Raw genomic sequence first — 19,541 nt, 5'->3', positions numbered from 1 at the left:
ATTCATTGAGATGCAAATGTGGCGAAGACGAAGCAAAAGTTGAACAACAAACATAGAGTGAACTACTTAATTTTTTTCTCTTATCTCGTTATGATTGATTGGAAATATCCCTTCCTCGGCTTGATCCTTATCAATCTACCTCGGCAGTCTTTGCCGACCCACAATCACGACTTTTGCTTGTGGGCCTTGGTCTAATTTACAATCACATGGCACCGAGAATGTCTCCTGATTTTTATGTTTAATATCCCTTCACACTTCAACTTTTCTGTTTGTAGTCATTCCTTCGTTCTATTAAGATCCTGTATCTCTGACCTTGGAATTAGATTCTGACCCAGTGTACGATTTGTTCGTTTTATACCCTGCCACGCAAATTTCTTTCGTTATTTTCTCCACCAAGCCTTTTCGAGATGGCCAGTATCGATAAGCCGCTACCAGAAACCCAGGCATCAAGGCCTGGTGACTTTGAAGCTGTCAGAAAGTCTGTCATTGATCTTCTCCGACAGCCTGACTATGACGATGGAAGTGCCGGCCCTGTTCTTGTGCGCCTAGCCTGGTAAGTCTACAACAAACCTGACAAACATCGGTTCATAATTGACGTAGCCTATAGGCACTCTTCTGGCACGTATGACGTGACAACAGACACTGGAGGTTCAAACGGCGCGGGCATGCGCTACGAGGCCGAGGGTGGCGATCCCGCCAACGCCGGCCTTCAGAACGCTCGCCTCTTCCTAGAGCCCATCAAGCGTCTCCACCCATGGATCACATACTCAGACCTATGGACGCTTGCCGGTGTAACAGCCATCCGAGCCATGGGCGGTCCGGAAATCGATTGGCTTCCGGGGCGAACAGATTTTACCGACGACAGCAAGCTTCCACCTCGCGGCCGTCTTCCTGATGCGGCTCAAGGAGCAGACCATATCCGAGACATCTTCTACCGAATGGGATTCAACGACCGTGAGATTGTAGCCCTCAGTGGCGCGCACAGTCTCGGACGATGTCATACGGAAAACTCGGGATTCGAGGGTAAATGGGTCAACAACCCGACACGATTTTCGAATCAATATTTCCGCCTCCTGCTGTCCGAAAAGTGGACTGAGAAGACAGTTCCCGAATCTGGTGTCACTCAGTTCTCTTCTGTTGACCCTGACACAGAAGAGGAGTTGATGATGCTTCCAACCGATATAGCTCTGACAACAGACCCTGAGTTCTCCAGGTACGTGCGTCTTTATGCTGAAGACAAGGAGCTATTCTTCAACGACTTCAAAGCAGCATTCGCCAAACTGCTGGAGCTGGGAATAGCAAGAGACACAGAAGGGAACATCACGAACAGCGATAATGAGAAGGGAGGATATAGAAGCGCGCCGAAGAAGAGTGATTCGGTCTCGACAAATGCAGAGTTCGGGCAAGGGGCTAAGACAAATGGTTGCCCTGTTATGCACGCAAGGGCAAAGCTTTGATGTGTTGTTGTTAATTTATACCCGTATAGACTATAGATGGGGAAGAAGATAGACAAGTGTAATTAGATGGCTATAGATCGAATTTTCAAAACTATGTCAACCCGGAATTTATTTTACCACTTAAAGTCTATCGGGTTTTGGATACTCCGCGTAGGTAGTAATACTTCTGATACATTCCATTTTCCCCTCATTGGGTATGAACAATATCTAGACGTATTTGTCACTGTGATGTAAGTCTCTCAGAAAACATTTTGGAACCAGTGGATGGGCAAAAGGAAGTCAGTATTTGCCACGGCACTCATTAGAGGATCTTATTGGACTGCAATCCGCAACGTAGCTCACTCCCTGATCTGCAAACATCACCGCTAGCGCTGCACGTTAGCTGTCGTGATATATCCTGGCAGCTTGGCGTGCATGATACGAGCTTCCCTTCATCGCAGGCCTCAATTTCTTTAACAATTTCGAGTGGCTAGTTTTACGACAGCCAAGCCCCATTCCTTCCAAACTCATCGACTAAATGGCCGTATACAGTCCCACGTCCCTCCATTTCCTTCCCTCACTATGAACCCAAGTAAAGGCCGGGCCTTTTTAAACTTAATCATATATTCTGTCTCTTAACAAACTGAACCGTTCGCACCCAGACTTGGCTGTGACCTGTTCCTCCACCGTCCTTCCAAATTAGAACCCAGTTTCGTAATTGACAAGTTCTTTTTCAAGCTTTCCGCCTTCTTGGTCTTTAAGAGATAACCTATGGTGAAAAGAATCGTCACAGCCACGACAGACGCCACTGCCCACCATTTGAGCGAGTTCCCAAGCCCAATCAGCGGGTCCATGTTCATTGACAACAGTGCAGCCACTAAGCTCGGCGGGATGAAAAACGATGCCAGTATAGTGAGCTTGGATGTGTTGCTGGCATCAGTCAGGCTGATAGTCGAGTTGACAACCGTGCTGAGACGGTCAATCCGTGTTTCGTAGTCCTCCAGACGTTTCTTGATAATCTCCAAATCATCTTGATAAAGCCTGAACGACTTTTCAACCTCGTTTCCTTTACCATCCAGGACTTGGCTCATGGTTGCTTGAAGCATATCTCGTGCTTGGGGTACCCATCGCCGCCAGAAATGGAGCTTTCTAAGACTCTGCTTCTGATGGTCTGTGCCTCCAGACTCGGGGAAGAATGATGGGTTCACGATTCCCCAGTCGATTTGGTTGAGCCGGGCGTTAAGATAGTCAGCGAACGTCAGCCACTCGCCACATACCAAGTGCAACAAGCACTGGATGGGGATAGAAAGTTGTTGATTCGCACCATCTTTGGGCTTCGCGAAGTTGGTGCTCTTCTTGGCCCAGAAAATGTAGTCTTCGAACCAGCTCATTGGGCTTTCAGCATCCTTGGATCTCAGAGATGGCGGGATCTCAGGGTCGCGCATTGCGTCTGGAGGGGGATGGGTCGTACCGAACGAAGGAAGTTCGTCCCAATTGGGATATCCTCGCCAGAGAGGATATCCAGCTTCCGGAGTTGGTTCAAGTAAAAGAACACCTTATTTTTGAGAATGGTAAGCTTGGGATTCCTGACCTAAATCAGAATGCTTACCGATGGTCGATTCTGGGTTTAACCAGAACGTAGCACGACTGCGCATATGTCCAACTTTTGCATCCACTCGATCCGTACCCCGAGAAGATTTACCTGCAAGCCTTTCCCATATAGTTGGATCTGGGTCCTTATCCCAGAAAATCTGGTTCTTATCCGCGTCAAGGCGTCGCACAACATTGAACTTATTGACTTGAACTTTTGCTTCCTTCAGCTGGTTTTGATTCTCAAAGTACCGAGAACGGATTAAGCGAAGCTGGAACCACATCTGTCTTTTGGCATCAACCTGGAGTATTGACGGCTCACGCCATCGGTCGCGGATGTTGTTCCAGACATAGTCGGTAATGTGAGCACGGAAGAATCGTGGATCAATAGCTAGCTCAGATCCAAGGGTTTCGATCACGTCTCGTGAAAGGTCCTCGACGACAAATAAGCTGAACATGACTCCTGATCCAGGTTTTTTTGCCATTTCAATGGTCCTTCTAAGATCTTCAGGCCTGTGAAGGGTATTGGATGGGTGCTGTTCTGCCTGTCCATCTCCGTTGAATCTCAGTAATGCGACATTCATCTTCGTAGCTCTTTCTTCTTGTTGTCTTCTTCTCTCTTGGATTTTAAGGTCAGCGTCGAGTTATCTGAGACGTATTGCTGCTCACCTTCCATGGCAGAATGATATACATAGCGTCGCCGCTCGTTCTTCTCCTTTTCTTCCCCTGGGAAAATGCACCAACGCGTAGGCACAGTCCCAACTTCCATGAAATCATGTAGCAGCTCGAGCTGCGGCCATTTCCTTATCAGGCTCTCAACATACTTCAAATAAAGCCCTCGCTCCGTGGGCCTGTAATTTTTCAGTGCTGGGTACATTTCTATGTTAAGTGGTACTCACCCCTTCCAATTTTCATCCCCAAGGCGAGTTCTAACCTCGTCCTTCTTCTTATCCTGGTATGCGTCTCCGAGCTGTGAGTCGTGTAACCGCATTTTGGGCAATGAGTTGGAGATGGAGTGCTCAAGTTATGGTGTCTTGAGTGAGTATCCTCTAGCCTGACTTAGACTTTCTTTATTTTGTATTACCCACGGGGTATTTGTAATTCACGAGCCAAGCCTCTTGTCACCGCAAAATGGCAAGGCGAAAACAAAGCAATAGCTGTCGGAAGCTGGCTGCTGTGATTGGTGAGGTTAAGGAGCAAGCGCCAGCTTCACTGCACATAAATACGACATGTCTCATTTCCTCCGAACATCACATATGTTGTGTAACCGATGCGCTGGATGCAGCCTACTTGAACCAGGCAGCCTGAGTCGCATTTCTTTTTCACCAGTCAATCCAAGAAGCAAATGTTCATGCCTACTGTTATGAACTATTCGTTCGGCAAATCTCTCCTAATTAAATAAATATAAAGATTGTTAATAAGTCTGATCTCTCCGCGCTACTCGGGCCATGATAGACTATGGCATCAGATTCTTCAGCTTGTGCACGTTGGTCAAGGATATTCAGAGAAGCGGCTTCAGCCGTCCCAAAGTTTCAGCCAGGCAGGGTTGCGAGTGGACCAACCTAGGAGGAGAATGCATGATTATGGGGCATATGCACATTTCAGGCAGCAATTCTAACAACTCATTGTTTCCCAAACTCGGAGCCTGATTCGGTACGTACTCTCTATTCGGAAACAAAGTAATAACGCCATGGAATTTCACCCTTCTATACCAGCACTACTGTGGCCTCTGAAGCCTTGTCCAAAATCATGTCTCCTTCAGTCCTGTTACTGTAAAATCTAGACCGAGTCCAGAAAACGCCAATACCAAGTCTTGTCATACCTTTATCGTGGCCGTCTTCTTCACCGCCTGATGCTGGTGTGAGAAGCAATGTGAAATATTCCTTCTCAGGCACTTCCATGACAAAAAGGCACGAGACAGTCGGCATTTCAGCCCCATCAGGAATTTTTCTATCCAGAAACGCCTCGCCAAAAATTTCGTCACTCCCCGAGGCTGCAAGAACGTGGTGCCGAGAGTCCTGTGTAACAGAGCGCGCTCCCAATGTTGCCTGAATGATCTTTCCTTTGACTGTCAAGCGGGCAACTTTCAGAGGTGATGCGAGCGGGGTTCCTTCCCATTGCAAATCACTCTGTAAAAGCTCGATCATAGAGGTCATTGGGGTCGTGTGTACGTATCCCTTGATCCCGCCTTTCACGGACATCCAGGACCATGATGGGATGCTTCCCGGCTCACGGATCACCCCAAGCATTTTAGCTTCCCACACAAGTCCATTTGCGAGATCTTCTTCCCAAAGACCTGCCAGGTAGGTATAACCAGTCAAGTTTCTGAACATTTCTGTCAGTCCAGCGATGGCATTCCATTTGTCGCTTTGGAAAGTCAGTTCACGACTTGAGTAATTTGTCACCATCCGATACCAATGTCGCAAATAATTCTTTCCATCCTCTCCGGGGCCTTGCTGCACAATATCAGCCCACTGAATCAGACCGCCATCAAAGTCCCGCGGGACATCGATCAGTCCATCTTCCGTGGCGTAGCGACTAGGACATTTCCAGAGCCACTGCTCCTTGCCAAAGCAGACAATTCTCGACGCCAACACGCCCTCTTGAAGTGTCCAGCCTCTAGTGTTCAAGGGCTCAGACATCCTATCGAGCTCCCTATGCGTCTCCATTCGAACACTCACAGTCTCTCCGTGGATCTTGACACATTCGGCGCCCTGGAAAGGAAGAAGAAGACCCATCTCTGGGGTATCAGATGAAGTAGCTGCGAGTGTGAGATGTGCATTCGTGTAAACAGATCCCATCTTGACTGACTCGGCTTCCCAGTCTTCACGAGAGTCTTGAATGATGCATAAGCCGTCGATCCAAAGATACCGAATTCCTAGGTAAAGCGTAGCAAGGATAGTCTCCCTCTGTGTCAGAGGTAAATCGAAAAAGTCGATTCCTTCTTTGTGCTTCTCGAGATTCTCGCTTGTCGTTTTGAAATGGAGATCTGGGTTGGCACCCCAGCAGTAGCTCAGAGCCGTGTAAGTTCCAGTTTCTCCCTCCCCTGTCTCTCGTAATTTGATCTTGATGTCTTTGGGATCCGATGGAATGTCCACGCTTCCACTCAGGTCCAACACACGCGTTGGAAGTTTTGCTTCTTCGGTATTAGGAAGAGATTTGATGCACTGTTCGTGGTTTTCGCATTCGTTCAGCCACATCTTCAGTGTATCTTGTCGCTTAAAAGGTTCTGATTCATCCAGTTCGTCGTGAGGAATCCAGAATCGCCGACTAGCAAGACTCCCTATTTAATACGTTAGACACAGATTCTATAGTGGTGCTGAAGGCATACCTAGACGGTATGGCGAAGATATCGTTAGAGGTATTCCACCATTCGTGTAAAGTTGCCTGTCTCCAACCCAGCCAACTGCCATGATATACTTCTCATGCTTTGTCAACTCCACGGTAACAGGTCTTGAGAAGTTGTTCTCGTCACATAGCTCCGGGTTGCCTCGCTGAAATTCAACTAGCACTGAGGTAGCACCGCGCTGTAGGCTAACTTCCAGCCATTTGCAAGTCGAGCACGTGTCGCCTGAGTTAATCAGGTGCATGATATTGGGCTGATGCTGGATAAGCTGCGGCGGATCTGGATGAAGCATGAGTTGACAGTATTTGCAGACCCCATCTGCCGTTGGGCTCGTGAACCCCCACTCATCGGGCGTAGCGGGCGGGCCAGGGACTGGCTCAGCTCTGAGGTTCTGGATGTCACTGCCACGGAGGCCGAAAATAGCGGCCTCCTCTGGTGACTTGTTGCTAAAGACTAGCATCGTCTTGGGTGGTGGTGATTCTTCTGAAGCCATAGTTGGAAGCTTGTTAAGGAAGAAGCACTGACGATACTTGCATGTCGTCCAAGAAAGATATAGAGGTGTTAGGCGAGGTGATCACGTGAGGTAAGCACAGCCCCAGCCAAGTCGTCCTGAATGTGGATTATAACATGATGCTGCCTGGAATAGGCTGAAAAGGCATTGGCAATTATACAGAAGGGGTAGGACTTTAGTGAGGTCAGATACACAGTTCGGGCGAAGGGTGTGGTCGAGAAATACTAATCGAGTCTAGCAGACACGTTACCCTACACCGTTCCGTTCAATCCCAAACTGCTTACTTGTGAGAACATGCAATCCCGACTTTCGGCATTACCGGATGAATGATGAAGCACTCAAATCAGCTAGGCACATAATTCATTCTATTTAATTTCTCTACATTGGCCAACGGAATATCACACCGCTGTGATCCAACACCGAAAAACTTGACGGGATTTATGGTGATGCTTGGGTTCAATTTGTGTTAGATTAGTTGGAACTGTGGAATTGAATTGTTGATCTGCAGGCGAACTGGCATATTTAGGAGACAAAGAATCTAAGATTGGAGCAATAGCAAATGGGCCATGAAAGACTCAAGGTTCGCGGAATGTTGCTGACTGATTACCGCGCGGCACGATGGTGCGATGTCAGCCCCAACTGTAGCATCCATCTGAGATCTGACGACATCTGGAGTATTAGCCGCGCGGGAATACATAAGCTACTACATCAACATGGGAAAGACTGTTGATATGTAATTGCTTATTAGTCTGACATGGTTGCAACTGTCAGCACATTATGGAGGAATGCGTACATTGATTAATATTAAATATGTGGCGAGGAGCCAGTCCTCATACTCAGTACAGATCCGCGAATACTATCTGCCATGTTTCTTGCTGCCCTCCTCAATTTCTTGGCTAACGCCTTTCACTTTATCACCTGCGGAATCTTTCTTGAACCGTCACAGAACCCAAAGAACATGTCTCAGAAGCCAAAACACATCGTCACAATAGGCGGCTCTTTCGCCTCTGTCCGGACAGCTCACAAGTTCCTCCAAGGGATGCAGAACAAAAGTGCAGGGCCGTACAAGGTGACAATGATCTCTCGTGATTCTCACTTCTTCTGGAATCTTGCCATGCCCCGCGCCATCATCCCAGGAACTATCCCCGATGATAAGCTCTTCCAAGCTATTGCTCCTGGGTTCGCAAAATACGGTGACAAGTTTGAGTTGATCGTTGCTACGGCTACTGGTATCGATATCAGTAATAAACAGGTCAAGGTTTATAAAGCAGGGCAGGAGACTTTTATTAGCTATGATTATCTCCTCATTGGTACTGGATCTTCGACTAAAGCCGAGTCGCCATTTAAGTCCAGGGGATCAACGGACGCAACGAGAGAGTATGTTCATGCGTATCAGAAGCGTGTTGGAGAAGCTCAGTCCATTATTGTTGCTGGTGCGGGACCAACTGGTGTAGAGGTTGCAGGCGAGTTAGCGGACTACTATGGCAACAAGAAGGAAATTAGCCTGGTAAGAAAGTCATCCACTCAAGCCCGGATCAAGCTGACGCCGTGTATAGATCAATGCTGGGCCAAGTATCCTCGATAATCGCCCCGACAGCGTCTCCAAGTCCGCACACGGTCAACTCGAGAAGCTCGGCGTCAAGATCAGACTTAACACAAAGGTTACTGAGTCCATTACTCTTCCCAATGGCAAGCAGAAAGTCACTTTCTCCGACGGAAAGACGGTAGTCACAGACCTCGTCATTCCAACATTTGGCGTGGCCCCCAACTCATCTTTCATCCCGCCTGATCTTCTTGACGCGCACGGCTATGTCAAAGTCGATCAATATCTCGCCGTCGAAGGTCGAGAGGATGTTTTCGCAATTGGCGACGTGTCTAACGTCGAAGCACCGCAGTTCTGGTTCGTGAATACGCAGGCTGGTCATATGGCCAAGAATTTGGTGCAGATAATGCTTGGAAAACCTATGATTCCATACAAAGCCTCGACCACTGGTATGACATTCCTGACCTATCATGACAAACAGTGCTAACGTTCGCAGCAATGGGAGGAATGCAGATCGGCAAGTCTGGCGTAGGCCATTATGGAAATTGGCGCATCCCAGGTTTTATGGTCCATGCGATCCGAAAGACGTTGTTTGTTGAACAATTGCCCAAAATTATTGACAATGGCAATTGATGCCCCCTTTAATATTTATCTGCTTTTGTATTGATTGAGGTTGATGTCTAGGTTGGAATGACGTGGAAGCCGGAGTTTAGCGTCCGCTCAGGCTAATCTCAGCAATGTCACTGGCCCTGATTTCTTATCTTAGCTTCGAAGCTTAGCATTTAGGTTCCACCAAATTCCCTGTACGTCATCGATCGTCCTAACCTTGTTCCTGGAATAAAACAGGCCGAGACTGCAACCTCGTGAATCTGATTCCTACTTAATAATTTCTGCATTATCATTTTAACGATGCATCACAGTCTGCGTGCTATTGCGGCTGCAGCTTTACCTGCAATTGCTGCCGCGTCGGTCATTCAGCAGCCAATTGACAGCTTTGATCATACTCAAGGCTATCAATTCGATCCTCTTCTCCACCTCCCAGGAATATCGCCATATTTCGATGACGTAGGATTTGGATTGTCGCACGCTGCACCTGAAGGATGTACTGTCACAGCTGCGTCGTATCTCATCCGGCACGCTGCGATTTACGCCAATGACGCCGAGTATGAGGACTACATCAAGCCGTTCCTGTACAAGCTCGAAAAGCATCGTGGCGACTTCTCTGGACCACTTGAATTTCTGAACAAATGGTACTCACCAATTGAAGAGAACCATCTCGAAGATGTCACTCCCTCAGGCAAGGTCGACGCGAAGAAAGTCGGTCACCACCTTGTGAAGCGCTATCGAAACCTAGCGTCATCGGTAAAGCGCGTCATCGCCGATACAAAAGACAGAACCTACGACACAGCCGAGGCATTTCTCCAAGCGTTCCCCGAAAATGGAAATATCGAAATTACGCGCTTTGACAAGAAGGAATTGAACAACGGCACGCGCGCTCTTCTTCCTCACAAGGCGTGCTCCAAGTTCTCTAAATCTCCTGGTACGGAACAACAGCAGAAGTTTGTCAAGAACTATGCAAGTGGCGTTGCGAAACGCTTACGTCCGTATACGCCCGACGACTACGAACTCGACCCCTTCGATGTCTTTGCGCTCCAATCAATTTGCGGTTACGAATCTGCAATTCGAGGAAAGAAATCCCCCATTTGTGGACTGTTTTCTGATGCCGAGTGGCTTTCGTATGAATATGCCTGGGACATGAAATATGCTCACATGGTCGGGCCTTTCAATCCCCTGTCGAACTACCTCGGTTTTCCATGGTTGCATTCACAGGCTAAGCTATTCAGCAAAATAGATGAGAACTCAGAGTTGATTGATGATGAATCATCGGGATGGCCTAAGGAGCAACGCCTATTTTTCTTCTTCACCCATCGCGAAGTCCCTCCATTCGTCGCTACAGCTCTAGGAATCTTCAACTCGTCTTCCAGCCAAGGATACGATGAATTCCCCACTACACACGTCAACCACGTTCGAGCTTGGAAAATGTCTGATCTCATTCCATTCTTAGGCCATGTTGGCATGGAGAAGATGACATGTGAGAGACCAGTTGCTAAAGACGGCACATCTGAGAAGGAGGAGTACATCAGATTTATTGCAAACACGGCACCTCGACCCTTGCCTTTATGCCAAAACGGACCCGGAGCAAGTTGTCCATTCAAGGAGTTTAAAAAGATTGTCAGTGCGGGTATGGAGAAATACGGGGACTTTGACGGTGTTTGCGAGAACAAGCAAGAGAAGGATGATGAGTTGTAATGCAACAGCACTGCGGCAAAACAGAACAGATTGTACAATACTAATAATTTCCGTTGCTCTCATGACTTCTATGTGAATGTAACCTTGATAACACGGATCCAGTTGTTGTTGGTGAAACCAATCGTCAACGTCTCGCCGGATTCATCCAAATGCGGGTATGCTATCCCAGCATACACCAGACCCCCATCGATGGGTTCATCCTTGTAAATCTCTTTTCCCTCTGTCCAAGGACCTTCGGGACTTGGCGCTGTCTTCAAGAAGACGGTACCGGCTGTTTCAACTCTGTCAGTAATGGACACAACACCAAGGAGAGCGTACGTACAAAGATCAAGGTGAACGTAGAAGTACGTCTGGAAGTGATTGTTATACACAATCTGCCCTTGTCCAACACCCCACATAACAGCTGTTTCGCAGTTGAACGTGGTAAGAACTTCGCTCTTCCATCCTTCTTGTCTACCCCACCAATACTCATACTTATCAAGGTCGAAAGCATCTTTTGCGGGTACGCGAGCCATGTAGATGTACAGTTTATCAGGGAAGTCCTTGATTGGGTTCGGTGGGTTTCCGAGAATGTAGATGTATTCGCTGTTGACGTCCCGATATGTTGCTACATCGCCGTACTTGGGGACCTCATCACCATCCCACCAGATACCATTCTCGCCGTAGCGATCGGTGATATGTGGGATGTCGTCAATGAGCTCAACTTTGGCTACTCCAGCGCCCTTGTAATGCTCGTCGTCATTCTAAAGAATTCCAGGTCAACAAAATCCTGTGTAGGGACTGGTACAACTTACAACGAGATAATATAGAGCACCAGTAGCAGTATCAGGATCAACCTCCACGATTCCCGTCCCTCCGAAGCCAAACGTATTCGTCTCGCCCCAGTCCTCGTTGAATGGCATGAACTGCTTCTGATGGGGCACCGGCTCATCATCATTGAGATGCAAGTCTTCAACAACCAGTGGATCATCTGTCAGAGCAGAAACAGCATTTCTGACCATGCCATGAAATCCCTCATTATCGTCTTCAGGATCGGTCACACCTGAATCGCACCATAGCACATCGCCGTAAACAGCATACCATTTTCCTCCAAGTTGACCTGTAAAGCCAAGGTCGCGACGACTCGCTGTGTTGCTGGACTTTTGGGTGCCAAGAAACTCAACCTGAATATCACCGATCGGGTTCTCCCCCTCTGGTTGAGTATTATCGACAGTCATTATACCTGAGAAAAATCGACTATACAGAATATTTCCCAGTACAAAGAAGAGAAGCGTCTGACAATAGCGATCTTTTATCTTGACGTGTCTCTTCATGGTAAACTTGGCATTTCCATCTCCAAAGAGGGGGTCCAACTGTTGCCGAGGCTCATGTGCAAGTGCCAATGCATGATCGGCACCGAGTATCCGATGAAAACCTGTCTTGAGGTGTTGCAGGATTGAGGCGCATATAAGGCCAAGTTTCTACGATCTTTAACCCAGCTTAGGGTAGATACAGCATAGTGCCAAAAGTGAAACTCCTGATAAGATAGGCGAGGTGAGTTTTTGTTTTTGTTTTTTTAATGATGACGAAACGGCCCGGCAGCCGGGAGTGGCGCCGCGGGCCGCTAAAACAAGTCTGCAGCGTCATTTGAGGAACCACAGAAAATAACGTTATTGATGGAGTTTTTGGTTATCAGATGAACTGAGGTATATCGTACATGCATGTGAAACGGTGTTTCTGACTGTAATCTTTAATAAAACTTGTCTCGTTGATAACGTTCAACGTGTATTACTGGCTTATTGAGTGCCACTCGGCGCAAAAACTGGACCGTTACCTCCAAAATCCACTTCAATGGCGATGAGACCCAATTATCCAATTACTTTTATGTAATTCTGAATGAGAACTCTCCCGGCTCGGCGGTACTCGGCCATGCAGAGATTTCGATCTGAATCGTCAACAAGTAAAGTTCAAAAGCTCTCCAATTCGTATTCTCAAAGAAAGGGTCTCTATGTCATGAAACCTGGGGTAGTGCAGCTGCATAGCCTGCCATCGGTAGAAGCACTACAGGGCTGATCTTCCTACATTAAAAACGTGGACAGCTCTCTGTACTGCAGGTACAAGATTGCCGATGGGTCCTCACGGAAACTAGTCCTCATAATCCCCATCAATAGCCCCCTTTAGTACGGTTTCACTGGTGATCGAGCCAGGGAGAGGGACGAGTTAATCGAGCACGCAATCGCACGCAATATTGTTAGAGACATATAATAGAATTGATGAACCGCCTATTCTGTAAGCTTCAAGTCTCTTCTCACTTCTTGGCCGTTGACTGCTTCTCACAATGGCATCCTCACACGATGGCTCCGTCATCAACCATCCAACCGCCTCCCCCACAAAACCGTCCTTCTTCCGCTCGATCCCCTTCCAAATCGCCATAGCATGCGGTGTATCTTTCACAGCACCCGGAATGTGGGATGCCCTCGGTGGTCTCGGCGCCGGAGGTGCAGCTGAACCATACGCCGTATCAGCCGCTAATGCACTTGTTTACGGATTATTCGCGGCTGTTTGTATAGCAGCTGGTGCGATAAACAACAGAATTGGTCTACGTTATGGACTTGCGCTTGGAGCCATTGGATATCCAATTTACGGCGCTGGGCTTTATACGAATAACGTGGCGCCAAAGACGTGGTTTTTGCTGTTTGGAAGTGCGCTTTGTGGTATTTCAGCCGGTTTCTTCTGGGCGGCTGAGGCAGCCATTATTATTGGATATCCTAGTCCCAAGGATCGGGCATTTTATCTTGGTAAGTTATGAAACTGGAAATTGAACCATTTCACATGAACTAACGAGGAATAGCCATTTGGCAAACTGCCAAGGCAGCCGGCCCAATTGTCGGAGGCGCCATCAATCTCGGCCTCAACGCGCAAACCTCGTCGAAAGGATCCGTGAGTTCAGCGACTTACATTGTCTTTATCGTCATCATGTGTCTCGGTCTACCAATCGCCTTACTTCTGAGCCCTGCAGAGAAAGTCCAGCGAAAAGACCGCACGCTCGTCGTCGTTCATAAGCAACCCTCTTGGTTGGCCGAGTTCAAGGCAGTCCTGTCGCTTCTCGTCACCAGGCGCATGCTTCTGTTGATCCCTGCTTTCTTCATCAGCTATTTTTACAATGGCTTCATGAGCACTTGGTTGACGACATACTTCACCGTTCGAGCTCGCGCCTTTTCCTCGTTCTTTACCAACTTCTCCGGAATTATCAGTTCATTCCTGATCGCTGGCTTGTTGGACCGTCAGTCCATTTTCATCAAGACTCGCGCTAGAATTGCGTTTGCTTCCATCATCTTTATTCTCATCGGCACATGGATCTGGGCTTCCATTCTTCAGAAGCAATTCTATGATGCTGAGGAGCCACCTGTCTTTGATTGGTTCAAGGGCGGTTTCGGCAAGGCTTATACCCTCATCTTCTTCTGGCAATTTGGAGGTCAAGCTTTCCAGCAGTTCTTGTACTGGCTTGTTGGACAATATACCACTGACATCTCCTCTTTGTCTTATCACTGTGGTATTCTCCGAGGATTTGAGGCTCTCGGTCAGACCGTTGCCTGGGCGTAAGTGCATCTTATTATCTTTCCTGGAACAGAATCTAACAAAAAATAGTATGCAATCAGAAGGCAACGCCAACCATTTTGTCAGCATCGGCCTCAACTTCGGAATCACTATCTTGTGTATCGCACCAACGTGGATTGTGCTATCTGGACTCGAGCACAGCCATGAAATTACAGTCACAGCTGGTGAAGTGTCCTCAACAAAAGATCAAGATCCTGATATCAAAGCATAATTTTTAACATAATATTCTATAATCATAATAATATCTTTCAACAAGAAACAAAACCAATCAGTTCCCATATTGCTAGTGATACAAAGAAGCAGGTCTTGGTCTAGGGCCTGTGCTCGACCTCGGCCTCGTCACAGCAAGTGGCGGCGGTGGTATAGGCATTGACGTAGATCTCCCAACACCCTGTACAGAAGTATCGCTGCCTATAAAACTCCCAGGTCTTGACCTTACAGGACTCAGCTCACCGTCTTGATGTTGGTCTCTCTCAATCTCAACCGCTGATACACCCAAATCCCGAAATTGTTCACCTGGTATCATCGGGAAATCAACACGGTCTGGTCTTTTGACTTTAGGCTCGGTGATAAAATCATGCGCTGGCGTACCGATCATCTCGCCGAATCTGAAAAATGCATTCTCTATCTTTTGTCGGTAGGGGTTGCGGGGGGTTTGACTGTGCTCTTCGAAGACTGAGGGGTCTCGAAGTCGAGATGATGATATTGAGGTGCGGGGCTGAGTTGGATTGAGGTGCGGTGATAATTGGTTGTTTGTACGCGTATCAGTGTTTGTGACAGTCAATGTGATATGGTGGCTGTTCAGTGATGAAATACTCTCTTGGTGAGAGACTTGGCTTGTTTCATCGTTAAAATGGCAATGAGAACAATTGCAATGATGCGATGGGTATGGTTCGCCTGCTTGATCTGCATGTCTTGCTAGAAGGAGATACAGCGATCCGATCATGGCCATCGCAGTACCTGTGATAGGTGCCCATTGGCCTTGAAAGTATTCTTATTAGTAACTATCCAAAAACTAGTGGCATGTGCTTACCGATATTGGCCATTGGCTCTGTCTGGTAATTGACTTGAGGGCTGAAAAAGTTAATCTCGCCCACGATAAGAATAGCCAGGCCAGCGCCACCAAAAACGGGAATCGCCAGGATACGAAGAAAGAAGCCAATGGTATCATTAACCTTCTTCATAACGCCTTTATTGGCGCTCTCATCATCTTCACTTGCCGCGTCGTTGGTCGGTTTTCCAAATCGTCGGCGCCAATTGATTTCAAGCACTCTATCCCACATAGAAACGAGACATAGAACAGCATGCACACAACATGCTGCAGCGAGCAAAGTCGCCGTACCGAAAGTGAGGGTATGTGGTGCTGGTATAACATAGATATTGTTTGCGGAGCCTCCCCTCATCGGAGATGATGGACCGTCTTGCGTTGAACACGTCAGGTTGCAGTTGTTTCCTTCGACGTAATGAAACTTGGACGCGTTTGGTGATACTGAATTGCCCGATGCGTCAATCAAACAGGAGTGAGTTTCGATGCGATAAAACTCGATTGTCATACTCAAAAGACCTAATCTCCGGTTAGACAATAGGGACGCTTTTGCCGAGATTCAACTTGCCGATCAATAACAGAAATGTCCACAGAAAAATAGTGTTTCTACCGGGATCATTAAAGTACGTCTTTGACAGCATAACCGTTACCGGTGCTGCTAAAATACCAATTGCGCAGAGCTGAAAAGCCCCAAAAATATCCATATCGACCGCATCTTTACCAATTGTTAGCGGCGTAAATTTCATTTTGGGCTTATTGCTCACCAGGATTGTGCATCGCCGTCAAAACTATGCCGTGAATAGCGGCAACAGCTGGCAGCACTAACGCAGCGGCCAAACAAGGATTCACCAGCCATTCCTCCCTCCTCGCGACAAGGCACGCAGCGATGAGGACATAGTATCTGAGTAACTATCAGTTTTGTATCAATTAACTCGCCATTGAACTTACAAAACTCGGGTACCGGTTCCATACTGTCCAGAAACAGGCCATGCGCAGATTACCTGCAACGCATCACCGGGCTCATTCGCCGCCCGTGAAAAAAGCACACTATTCGCTATTGTCTCAGCCGCATCGGTGACAGAAAGGGCAGGCATATCGACATTCTAGAAGCCTTGGCAGGGTTAAATCCGTGGGGAAGAAAGAGAAAATGCCAAGTCAGCCCAAAATGTGGGGGAATAACCAGATCTTAGCAGAAGCTTCTTTTTTATTTAATACCCGCATGTTCAACGATGAGGCCATACCATAAACGTCACTGGGGAGTCATTAATGGCCAGGCTTCTACTTTTCGAGTGGTGAGCATTCAGCTGACATGTTGGCACAGCCACAATGATCACTTGAGCCGGGCGAGGATTGGGGGCCACGAGCGCTGTGTGCTTGGTCTAGGGGGGGCGTAAAGCAGTCTCTTCTAAGCATAGCTCGGGTTGCATACTGCGTTGCGTTAGGCATCAACAAATGTACCCTGTCACCAGAAAGAACAGCGAACCCTTCCAGAACAATTTTTCTTCTTTTTTCTCTCTCCCTTTGTTTCTCATGTCAGCCCTGTTTTTTGTTTCAGCCAGAGATCGAACGGCAGAAGGTCATCGAACTGAAGCTACTGTCGGTCCTTTACCTCGAAAGATGCTGACACTACGACACTCTTCTTCCTTTCAATTGGCCACTTGTCGTAAAAACCCCACTCTGGGTATGCCCCACCATTCGTCGTCAGGTTTTCGCTGTATTTAACCTGAGAGTGCCGCTTTTGACTTTAAAGAAAATCGAGTTAAATCCCCTCAGCCAAAATCATGGTCAAAGGCGTGGACACCAGCGAGATACGACAATGGCGCTCAATAGTAACGTTGGTAGTCTTTGTACTCGCCAGTAAGAAACACCCTCTCACAGGATACACAGCGTGCACTGACCCGGTTTCACAGACATTCTCGTACTATGGCCATTTCACATGCCCATCTACATCCCGAAATCCCTCGTCAATTTAATATGCAGATTAGCTGTCAAGCTGCGAGTTATTCCCCCGAGCACGCATCACGCGATTCTTCATGACAACCCGAGATGTTCGAAATATTTTGTCAAGGTCACTTTTCCTGTTAATTTCATCACGGCGCCTCTGATTGCGGATCTCTTCCTACTCGCTATTTCTGCGATAGGACGCCAAGAGGTTTACGATGGGACGATAGGCGCTGATAATATCCACCCCATTGATATTATGGTCTTCTTTATTACTCTGGCTTACATTGCTATTTCTATCGATGCATCGGGTATCATTCGATGGCTTGCCTTCAAAGTTTTGTCGTGGGGCGGAAAAGTTGGCCATCGATTGTTCTTCTACCTTTATTCATTCTTCTTTCTACTCGGCAGCTTCATCGGCAATGATCCCATCATTTTATCTGGAACGGCATTCCTCGCGTACATGACGCGCGTATCGAGCAACATCACGAGTCCGCGAGCATGGATTTTTACTCAATTCGCAATCGCCAACATCGCCTCAGCAATTCTTGTCTCGTCAAATCCCACCAACCTCGTCCTCGCTGGAGCCTTCGACATCAAGTTCATCGTCTACACCGCCAACATGATAGTCCCAGTCGTCGTCACCGCCGTTGTCCTCTTCCCGTTTCTGCTCTACGTCATCTTCGCTGACGAAAAGCTTATCCCTTCCAAGATTGAGATGCACAGCTTACCAGAAGAGGCTAGAGCCCAACGGCCCGTGAACCCCAACATCCCCTACGTGCAGCACCAAGTCGAAGACGCCGAAAGGGCAGGCGAGGGCATGACGCTGTCACTTGCGTACATTATGAATCCATTTCTTGACAAGAAGGGCGCCATGTTTGGTGCGCTAATCATGTCCGCGACGCTCATCACCGTCCTAGCTCTCAATGCTGCTAGCGCCGGAAGTGGAGAGCACCCCGTTTTCTGGGTGACTCTCCCAGCAGCGTTCGTTATGTTCTGTTGGGATTTAGGCTTTGGGTGGTTGCATCGCAAGGAGACGCGGCAAACGGCCGCTCATTATCGACGAGAGATGGAGCGTGCTAGAGCCGAACGCGCAAGATTTGCAGCAGGATATGCTGGGACTTCACTGGATAAGTCTGAACCAGATACCGACACGGTAACTGGTCTTCCTGATGGCCAGACCTCCGAAGATTATGGCCACTCTCATGGCATTTCTCTCACTCCGTTACAAACCTCCAATGACCAGCCCAGCTCACATTCTATCCCCAAAGTGATTTTATCAAACACCGCCGGAAACAGTCCTGTCATCATCTCAGGATCATTACCCCAATCACCCAACTCAGGTCCATCATCACCAAGCGATCAAAACACACTGCATCCCGGAGCTTTATCAACATTACCAAGTCCTCAATTGGAACCAGAGAAGCTTGAGGCTGCTCGACCCATGAAAACAGAACCCGAGGAAAGATCAACTCTTCTATCTGAGGCTAGAAAAGGCTATGCGTCATTCGAAAGGGCTTATGGGTGGCTGCAAGAGACGTTCCCAACAGTCATGGCCGTCATGGCTCATCTCCCGTTCGCCTTGGTTCCATTTGCTTTCGCCATGTTCGTGCTAGTCCAGGCACTAGTAAGTAAGGGCTGGGTTAACGTGTTTGCATATGGCTGGTATCATTGGTCCAAGCGTACTGGCACAGTTGGAAGTATCGGAGGAATGGGCTTTCTCTCATGTGTTTTGTCCAACGTGAGTTTCCCCCCAATAGTCTGGAATCCTGATAATATACTGACTCTATTCAGTTCTCTGGCACTAACATCGGCACCACTATCCTGCTCTCACGCATCATCCAAGCTTGGAAAGAGATCAACTGCCACGACACCCAACTCATCAGCGACAGAACATACTGGGGCACAATCTACAGTATGGCCGTCGGAGTCAACTACGGAGCATTCAGCACCGCCTTCAGCGCATCACTGGCCGGTCTTCTCTGGAGAGATATACTTGCCCGAAAGCACATTCACGTGAAGAGCCACGAATTCGCCCGAGTCAATTTCCCCATCATTGCTATCTCAATGGCTGTTGGTTGTCTGATATTGGTGGGAGAGGTCTACATCGTACGGGACAACTCACCATACTCAACATTTGAGAAGGCTTGCCCGAATAATTAATAAAGGAGCATATAGATAGCATAATTATAGACTGTACATAGCAACTCAGAACATACCCA

General features: G+C 47.8%; 9 protein-coding genes; 5 read left to right on the top strand and 4 right to left on the bottom strand.

Annotated features, from left to right (window-relative positions):
• Nucleotides 1-407: 407 nt before the first annotated feature.
• Nucleotides 408-1,457, top strand: FFUJ_14764 (Putative heme-binding peroxidase; the record flags this gene model as incomplete). XM_023576734.1 has 2 exons in its annotated part: nt 408-553; nt 608-1,457. The coding sequence occupies 2 exons, from the start codon at nt 408-410 to the stop codon at nt 1,455-1,457; spliced, it is 996 nt and encodes a 331-aa protein (XP_023429832.1).
• A 614-nt stretch (nt 1,458-2,071) lies between these two features.
• Nucleotides 2,072-4,017, bottom strand: FFUJ_14763 (uncharacterized protein; the record flags this gene model as incomplete). XM_023576733.1 has 4 exons in its annotated part: nt 2,072-2,991; nt 3,046-3,645; nt 3,696-3,877; nt 3,926-4,017. 4 exons carry the CDS (start codon nt 4,015-4,017, stop codon nt 2,072-2,074), a joined length of 1,794 nt encoding a protein of 597 aa, XP_023429831.1.
• A 715-nt stretch (nt 4,018-4,732) lies between these two features.
• FFUJ_14762 (related to tol protein) lies at nt 4,733-6,865 on the bottom strand (the record flags this gene model as incomplete). XM_023576732.1 has 2 exons in its annotated part: nt 4,733-6,309; nt 6,358-6,865. The coding sequence occupies 2 exons, from the start codon at nt 6,863-6,865 to the stop codon at nt 4,733-4,735; spliced, it is 2,085 nt and encodes a 694-aa protein (XP_023429830.1).
• An 883-nt stretch (nt 6,866-7,748) lies between these two features.
• On the top strand, nt 7,749-9,059 carry FFUJ_14761 (uncharacterized protein; the record flags this gene model as incomplete). XM_023576731.1 has 3 exons in its annotated part: nt 7,749-8,390; nt 8,440-8,875; nt 8,923-9,059. 3 exons carry the CDS (start codon nt 7,749-7,751, stop codon nt 9,057-9,059), a joined length of 1,215 nt encoding a protein of 404 aa, XP_023429829.1.
• Nucleotides 9,060-9,335: 276 nt separating this feature from the next.
• On the top strand, nt 9,336-10,736 carry FFUJ_14760 (related to acid phosphatase; the record flags this gene model as incomplete). Its single annotated transcript, XM_023576730.1, has 1 exon — nt 9,336-10,736. The coding sequence occupies one exon, from the start codon at nt 9,336-9,338 to the stop codon at nt 10,734-10,736; it is 1,401 nt and encodes a 466-aa protein (XP_023429828.1).
• A 68-nt stretch (nt 10,737-10,804) lies between these two features.
• On the bottom strand, nt 10,805-11,953 carry FFUJ_14759 (uncharacterized protein; the record flags this gene model as incomplete). XM_023576729.1 has 3 exons in its annotated part: nt 10,805-11,007; nt 11,059-11,479; nt 11,531-11,953. The coding sequence occupies 3 exons, from the start codon at nt 11,951-11,953 to the stop codon at nt 10,805-10,807; spliced, it is 1,047 nt and encodes a 348-aa protein (XP_023429827.1).
• A 1,100-nt stretch (nt 11,954-13,053) lies between these two features.
• Nucleotides 13,054-14,544, top strand: FFUJ_14758 (uncharacterized protein; the record flags this gene model as incomplete). XM_023576727.1 has 3 exons in its annotated part: nt 13,054-13,513; nt 13,567-14,314; nt 14,364-14,544. The coding sequence occupies 3 exons, from the start codon at nt 13,054-13,056 to the stop codon at nt 14,542-14,544; spliced, it is 1,389 nt and encodes a 462-aa protein (XP_023429826.1).
• Nucleotides 14,545-14,616: 72 nt separating this feature from the next.
• FFUJ_14757 (uncharacterized protein) lies at nt 14,617-16,472 on the bottom strand (the record flags this gene model as incomplete). XM_023576726.1 has 5 exons in its annotated part: nt 14,617-15,314; nt 15,367-15,897; nt 15,947-16,093; nt 16,143-16,279; nt 16,327-16,472. The coding sequence occupies 5 exons, from the start codon at nt 16,470-16,472 to the stop codon at nt 14,617-14,619; spliced, it is 1,659 nt and encodes a 552-aa protein (XP_023429825.1).
• Nucleotides 16,473-17,159: 687 nt separating this feature from the next.
• On the top strand, nt 17,160-19,482 carry FFUJ_14756 (putative ArsB-like arsenite efflux transporter family protein; the record flags this gene model as incomplete). XM_023576725.1 has 3 exons in its annotated part: nt 17,160-17,235; nt 17,289-19,060; nt 19,114-19,482. 3 exons carry the CDS (start codon nt 17,160-17,162, stop codon nt 19,480-19,482), a joined length of 2,217 nt encoding a protein of 738 aa, XP_023429824.1.
• Between the last annotated feature and the right edge of the window lie 59 nt (nt 19,483-19,541).

This window comes from Fusarium fujikuroi, chromosome FFUJ_chr04 (genome assembly GCF_900079805.1).
Source record: "Fusarium fujikuroi IMI 58289 draft genome, chromosome FFUJ_chr04".
Taxonomy (NCBI): domain Eukaryota; kingdom Fungi; phylum Ascomycota; class Sordariomycetes; order Hypocreales; family Nectriaceae; genus Fusarium; species Fusarium fujikuroi.
Note: the sequence above shows the minus strand (reverse complement) of the source record. Positions and strands in the feature narration are given on the sequence as shown.